Below are 7,785 nucleotides of genomic sequence, written 5' to 3'. Positions count from 1 at the left end.
AGGAAATAACAGTCAGTCATATCCAAGTCAGACATACGGTAATGAACCCTAAATGACCATTAAAATATAATCCAAAATTAAACAGCAAAATAAAATAAGTTGTTATAGCATCTTCTTGTAGATACCAAAGTTGAAGGTTTACCGGTGGTGACGAATTTGCGGAAGATCCATCAGAATGGCTGTGAGAGTTCCTTGAACATATGAAACTATAATGGTGGCAAAGAGATGTGGCTTCGCATACCCTCCTGAAATTGAAAAGCCTGATTTTTAGCTTGTCGTTTGTGAATCGGCAGCTTTATTCCTCTTTCATTGGTCTTAACGGAGGTAGAAGTAATTAGTATTGTTAAACGGTGCCTTTTTTAAGTAATAATTGATTTTGTCTTAAAATGTGAGTAGTAAATGTAAAAACAAAAGAGATAATAGATAAATACACTTCTTGATTTATGAGAGGTGCCAACTCATTTTCTCAAGTCCCTCTATTATATATATATATAGATTGACGACTGCAGTCTTTTACAATAGATAAGAATATGTGACAAAAAAAGAAGACACAATCACAAGTTGTATTTCTTTTACTAAGTTTTTTGCTTTTCCTACAAGAAATGCAACAACAATGTACATACCAAAGAGTACGTTTCTGAACTCGCTATTGGGAATTGAAAAAAATAAACAGCAAATATTATCATCACAAAAGAGAATGATTTCAACATGCACGAGTTTCTCTTCAAATGCTAACTTTTTTCACGTCTCCTATCTACTAGAAGTTGCGCGACCAATCATCTGCAGGTAGAAGTGATTTCAGAGATCATGCAACCAATCATAAGGAACATCAATATTAACGCCTTCCAATATTCCATTCATCGCTTCCCAGAATTCGCTGTTATTTGTCTGATGATCAGCTCCGTGGCCTTGCTCAATCTCAGCAGTCAAAAGTTGATCATATGCTTCTTGTTCCAAGGTAGTCAAATTTGTAGTTGCATCCTCTGTAAGCATGGCCATCATATTATTTTGGTTCCCCCATATGGTAACTTGATTTCCTTCATCACTATTAATCAACAATTGGCTATTCTGGTAATTCAGTCCACTCAAATAATCATCTGGCGCATATTCTGCATGCAACATTGTATTTTCAATGAACTCATTGTGAGTCTCGTTCCCTTGACAAACTGTCGCCGGTTGCAATGTGCAGTAGTCATCATCAGGTCCATGCAACATAGCTTTGATTATTTGAGCGAGCTCTTGTTCATCCATAGAAACTGCATCATCCCTCACTATTTTCTCTCTTATATTCTTCTTGATTCGGCACACAACAATATCTTCCTTAGGAATATTATTTTCTCTAAAGAAATCATCCCCGACGAAATACTCTAGCCAAATTTTGTTATGCTCTCGTTGTTTACTTCTACAATGAAACTTGAAATTTCTTCTAAACCCCACCACAGTTCCCTTACCATTCGTGATAGGAACAATACCAGTTTGGCCTTTCCATGTCCTGTTGGCGCAAGTTCGACGAACCCTTGTATGCTCGCTCTTCTGCTTCTTCAACCGAGTAAAAAAATAGCGAACTTTCTCTTCAGAATTAGAATCAGCTCCAAATATCTCCCATGGTGGCCGATCTCCATAAATATCCGCATGTTGGAAAGGGTATTCACTCGACAAAGTCTCGCCCTTTAGGAATCTTTTCAGAAAGTTGATCAACTCTGCATCAGTTGGGTGAAACCGAACACCCATAATACGTCGGCGTGCAGCTGGTAGCGTCGACATGGCTTTTTCTTGTGTCTGGAGAATCAACCCAAGAATGAGACAAGTAACTACCGCAAAACCCAAAGAGAAGAACTACTGTTTCTCTCGAAGTTCGAAGACAAGAACAATGAAAGTAAACCCTAAATGAATGGCTTGGAAGCTAACTAACGTGAATGCTTAGTGGACTATTTATAGATATCTGATCAGGTTAATTTCAACAGAGAAAATTTAGGAAATAAATTTACTACAGAGGGAAAAAAGTGTTGATATGTGGGGGAAGGTTACGTGAGCTTGGGACTCAAGTTACTTTCTTTCCCTGAATTTTATATTTCCTAAATTGTTTACTCTTGATCTAACTTTACGGGCAATTCATAAAAAGAAAAACAAGAACTAACTTAATACTCGATGTTTTAAGATAAGAATATGATAAATAGTCTCCTTACCTTTTCGTTTTATTTATTTTAGTAGCTAATTTCATTCGTTGAATAGAAAATTTAAAATTAACTGTTCTTGGGATCCAAGGTTAAGCTTGAGGCTCAAGTTGCTTTCTTTCCTTAAAACCACTCCTAAGTTTTTTCACATTTTAATTGACTAATTAACATGTGATTTTAACAGAAGAAACTGAAAAGATAATAGTTTCCTTTATTTTTTTCTTCATTTATAATTTATTTAATTTTTCTAGCTCCATTCATTCAATAGGAAATTTCTAGTTAACAGTATTTTACCTGAAGAAAATGCGAAGGTAATTTATACTTCCCTCTTTTTCATTTACAAAGTTTTTACATTAACTAAATTCAATTAATGCGTGGAACAGGAAATTTCTAAATTAACAGCTTTTTCTTGAAAGTAACTTAACTCTAACCAATAAAAAATCATTGAATTGTGATGATTAAAAAAGTTTAGGAAGAGGCTAATAAACATTCTTCATAATTAAAGAACTCGAACCAATTAATAATAGATCATTGAATTAGGAATAATTTAAAACATCTGTGAAGAGACTAAACCTTCTCCATAAAGAACTCCACCCAATAAAAGAAATAACTGAATTAAAAATATTTTAATTAAAAAGTGTGTGACAAGTCTAAATCTTCTTCATAAAGAACTCTAACCTAAAAGAAATATTTTGAAAAAAAACTATAAGAAATAGGTGAAATATTTAAAAACGAAATTGTGAAGACTAAATTAAACCTTCTCCATATAAAGCATAAGAATTGTCTTCGGATAAAATCAAAATCACAAATCTGGAATATACAACCTATTCTTGATTTTAGGAATACTAGTCTTTAGGTACGCGCGTTGCGCGTGTATTCTGTCTTAATGAGTACAATTTTTTAAGGAAGTATATAAATTTTATGTTTGGCTTAGTACTATAAAAGAAAAGTTTAAGAAAAAAGTATACTTTTTAAGATAATAATTATTGATCCTATTTATCTAATTATTCAATAAAGAAAGAAACTCAGCCCTACTGCAATGCAGTATTTTCCTATACATATGCGGTATTTCCCTATTTATAATTTGTAGATGAGTATTTATATTTTTGGACTCCTATATTACATATATAGCTACAACATTTATATATGTTTCCTTATTTAATTATACAAGTACTGAGTATTATTTAATGATTATTCCTTCATTTCAATGAAAATGGTTGTAGATATGTAAGGTAAAAGTTGAGATATTTTCGTTGTTGTTAGATTTATGTGTTGACTCGACATTTGCATTCAATTTTATGTATTTATTTGAATTGAAGTGATAAATCTTTTTTAAATATTAGAATTTCGTACATAGTTCAAATAAGGAAATAAATAAAACTTAATTTATTTTAAAGTCTTAAAAATTATGAGAATAATTTAATGACTATTTTGTTTAGTGTGAAATCTAATTTTAAAGGGTAAAAATGACGAATGATATTTCGCTAAGCGTATTCGTACTTTAATATAGATAGATAGATATATTTCAAAGTCTTAAAAATTATGAGAATAATTTAATGACTATTTTGTTTAGTGTGAAATCTAATTTTAAAGGGTAAAAATGGCGAATGATATTTCGCTAAGGGTATTCGTACTTTAATATAGATAGATAGATATATAGATATAGATGTGGTCTCAACTTTCTTTTTTTACAGAAATTAAACATTCTTTTCTTTATCATTCGTTGTTGTGAAAATTAAGAAGAGACAAATATGAGTAGGACATTACATTTTCATAGCACTCATAGTAGTTAAAGTCTCGTAAGCATTTTACTAATTAAATACTATAAATACTTCATGGTTCTTCTGTAAATATTAAAGAAAATATTCAAAAGACAGTTCTAAGTTCTAAATTTTTAGTCTAGGTAAACATAACTTCATTTGTAGTAGTATTTCATCGATAATAGAATTAAAACTATGATAGGTAGTGTATCTCTTGTTAACGAAAGGATAGGGGAGAAAAACGTTTTATGTTCGTTTTTTTCTTTCGTTTTAATAATTTATATAAGGTAAAAGTATAATAAATTTTGAAGTCCTTAGGATTTTATATCTAGTTCAAATAAGTAAGGATTTAATACACATAATATAATTGATTTTCAAGTCCTAGATATTAGGAAAACGAATTAAATGACTATTTTGTCCGGTATAAAATAAAATTTTAAAGGGTAAAAAAGACGGATGTTATTTCGCTAAGGGTCTTCGTACTTTTTTTTAAAATTTATTTATTTAAATATGTCGTAAGTTGGCATTCCCTTTCATTAAACTAGCAAAATATACAAAAGAGGGGCACCATACGTCCTTACCTCACCAAAAGTTGAACTGGAGTTGCTAAATATCTCCAGCTATCAGATTCTACCTTAGAAACTAAAGCATCAAGGGAAAACTAGATGTACAAGCTCCTTCTTTCCAGCTAGATCCCTATACAAAAAATACAAATAAGCTCCAATTCCCAGTGCCAGATACACTTATGAATTTACAAAAATATACTCTTCTTTTGCTTATGCCTAAAAGAAACCATTTGGATGAAACTAACCTATAAGGCCCTTTTGCTGAGACTGGTAAATCTTGAGATGAAGTGATACTCAATGCATCGTTGTCAATTCCCCGCTTGGCAAGTGCATTCGCGACCTAATTAGCTTCTCTATAACAATGTTGTACTTCACAATTTATCCGAATAATAAGATTTTGGATATTCTTGATCGTGTCCATCATCTATCAAGGTACCGTGGATTTGCCCTTAATCATGTCTATGACCAACAACGAGTCGCATTCCAGAATAATATTACACATGTTATAATGACTACACAATTTGATGCCAGCAAGAGCAACCTTGGCTTCAGCCATGTTACTGCTAGCCCTTCCAACTGCCTGAGCTAAAGCAAAGATACATCTTCATGTGTGATCCCTACAAATACCACCAATGCCCGCAAATCCTTCACCATTCTTACTACCATCTGTATTAATCATGATCCAAGAGTCAGGAGGTTTTCCCATATAATAGGAATGCAAACAATCCTAGGAACAAGATTAACTATCTGATGACAAATACTTTCTGAGTTGGTATCCCATTCTCTACCACTCTGTCTTAGCAAGAATCCATTTGAGATGAGTTAGAATTTGGTAAATAATTCCTTTCACATAGTACCCTTTTACCTCCAAATTTCACGGCACATCTTGCCTTCCAGATCTCCCAAAATATAACCACAGGAGTAACTTGCAAGATAGTTTGATGAACTCTATTCTTAGGTTTAAGAGCCCACCATCTCTGTATCATTGTAAAAATAGGAATATCATTAATATTCCATCTGATCCCCAAAGGACCTCTGATGTTCGGTATGATATGCATATATTTAACCATTATTGCCTCACATTATAGTACTTTTAATCATATTTTGAGTATTAATTATATTAGTTTATGCTTAATATAATATTTTAACTGTATAGGAATGAAACGGTGTGAAGATGAAGAAATTTGGAGCAAAACTGAATAAAACGTGAAAGGAAAAGAAAGGAAAATAAATGAATATAAAAAGGAAAGAAAAGGGGGGAACACGCTTTGGTGTTTGTCCCCAAGTGAAAGACAAGAAAAAGAGAAATAAGCAAGGCTTCTAACATACAAAGAATTTGAAATTGAAAAACGTTCACTGCCTCCAGCGCCACGGCCAGTGCTAGGCGCTGGTCTGGAAGTTGCGATTGCGGGATTTTTCTATTATGCTCGGGATAAGGTTATTTCGGCTCTACATGATTTTAGCTCGTATAAATGGGGTTCTAAACCTAATTTGGAGGGGATCTAACATACTTTGAAGGAGAATTCACGTGGAGGAACATACACCACGCTTGGAGGAGGCTTCTAGCTAGTTTTTCTTCTCTTCTCTTCCTTTAATCTCATAGTTTATTAGTTCTAGAGTTTTGGGTGCTACATGAACGTTGTAGTTTGAAGCTTGAATTGTTCTTATTATTTTATCATATTAGTTTATTTATTCAATCTTGCACTTAATTATTTGATTGCTTGATCACCAATTAAATACTATCTACGAATCTAGAATTGAACTCGGGAGAGGGAATTTTAGATTGCATATAAGATTGAGTTGAGCGAGATCTTGAACTCGAACATCGGGAACGAATTTGCGGTTAGGATAGGAATATACAAAAGTATGACCAACTCTCATAATAGTGTCATCAAAAGGCAATTTATCTTTTAAGATTCTCTGAACCAAAAAAGACATTTTAAAAGGTAAATATTTATTCCAAATGCTTTTGAAAAAATAGCTATATCCTTTCTCTACCTAATACAATTCCAAGCCGATGAAGTAGTAAAGCTACCACAACTATTTGGCATCCACACAGGGAGATCAACAGAGTTATGGTTACCAATGGGAATTGACAATATCTGTTCGAACAATAATTCAGGAAGATGTAAATTAGATATATTCCACTTATTATTAACGATAACATCGCTAACAGCTTGATTGCATGGAGGTTCCTGCAAATGGATAATCTGAGCAATAACACCCAATTCTGACCAATTATCCCACTATAAACTACTATTGCCTGAGTTGATCCTCCATAGTAGTAGCTCTTCCATCTTCTCTATGATCTTTATCAAATTATTCCAAGCGAGAGAATGATTTGGTTTAACATTGTAGTAAACAGGGTGAGAGTTGCTGCAATATTTAGCTTGAAAGAAGTTAGACCACAACGTCTTACAAGTTCCAAATCGCCACCACCTTTTCATAGTTAAACTATTACTAACATCAACCAACCTCCTGAAACCCAAGCCTCCTTCCTCTACTGGATAGCACAAATTATCCCAAGAACTCGAGTGATATTTTTGTTTTCCCATCTATAGACCCCGAGAAAAATTTGGCCATATAACTTTCGAATTGCTTAAAAATAGTTTTACACGGTTCTATGGCAGAAAGCAAGTAGATAGGTTGAGACATTTTTTCATGCTTGATAAGAGTTGCTCTACCACCAATATATAGCAACTTACCCTACCAACCTGTTATCTTCCTCAAAAATTTTGCAATCATATCAATGAAGTGAGATATCCTCCGTCTTCCCACATACAAAGGGCATCCTAAATAGGTGATGGAAAAATTGGCATGATTGAATATATTATAATTTGTCTTCGCCTTTTAATATAGTATAGATATCATTCTCTTTCTTCTTATTATGGCCTCCTCTTCTTATTGGAAGATCATGGAGGCCTTCCTTCTAGGCCCATGGGTTAATTTGTGTGGGTGTCCAATTGGAAAATCAAGAAGGCACTTTCATTTCAAGCCCAACATTACATGTAGGGGTGTCAAATGGGCGGGTTGGGTTGATTTTTGGGTAGGTCAAAATGGGGTGAGTATTTTACGCGTCCAAAAGTTATTTGAGCTAAGATGAGCTGGGTCAAGATTGAATAAAAATTAACCCAATTTTAAATGGGTCGAGAAGAATTAAGTCAAGATGGACTGAGTTCAATAAATGGGCGAATTCAATAACCAACCCAACTTTGAACTGGTCAATAACCAACCCAACCTTAGACGGGTCATTCGGGCTTGAGCATAATATACTGGACATGCATA

At 33.4% G+C, this 7,785-nt stretch overlaps 1 protein-coding gene across 1 annotated transcript; it reads right to left on the bottom strand.

Moving 5' to 3' along the window:
* Window positions 1–798: 798 nt before the first annotated feature.
* On the bottom strand, window positions 799–1,764 carry LOC138908434 (protein ATAF2-like). The gene has a single exon (XM_070199101.1). The coding sequence runs from the start codon at window positions 1,762–1,764 to the stop codon at window positions 799–801; it is 966 nt and encodes a 321-aa protein (XP_070055202.1).
* Window positions 1,765–7,785: the final 6,021 nt, after the last annotated feature.

The sequence above is a fragment of the Nicotiana tomentosiformis genome, chromosome 3, assembly GCF_000390325.3.
Source record: "Nicotiana tomentosiformis chromosome 3, ASM39032v3, whole genome shotgun sequence".
Classification (NCBI taxonomy): Eukaryota; Viridiplantae; Streptophyta; class Magnoliopsida; order Solanales; family Solanaceae; genus Nicotiana; species Nicotiana tomentosiformis.
The sequence above is the reverse complement of the archived record's forward strand: the minus strand, read 5'-3'. Positions and strand labels throughout refer to the sequence as shown.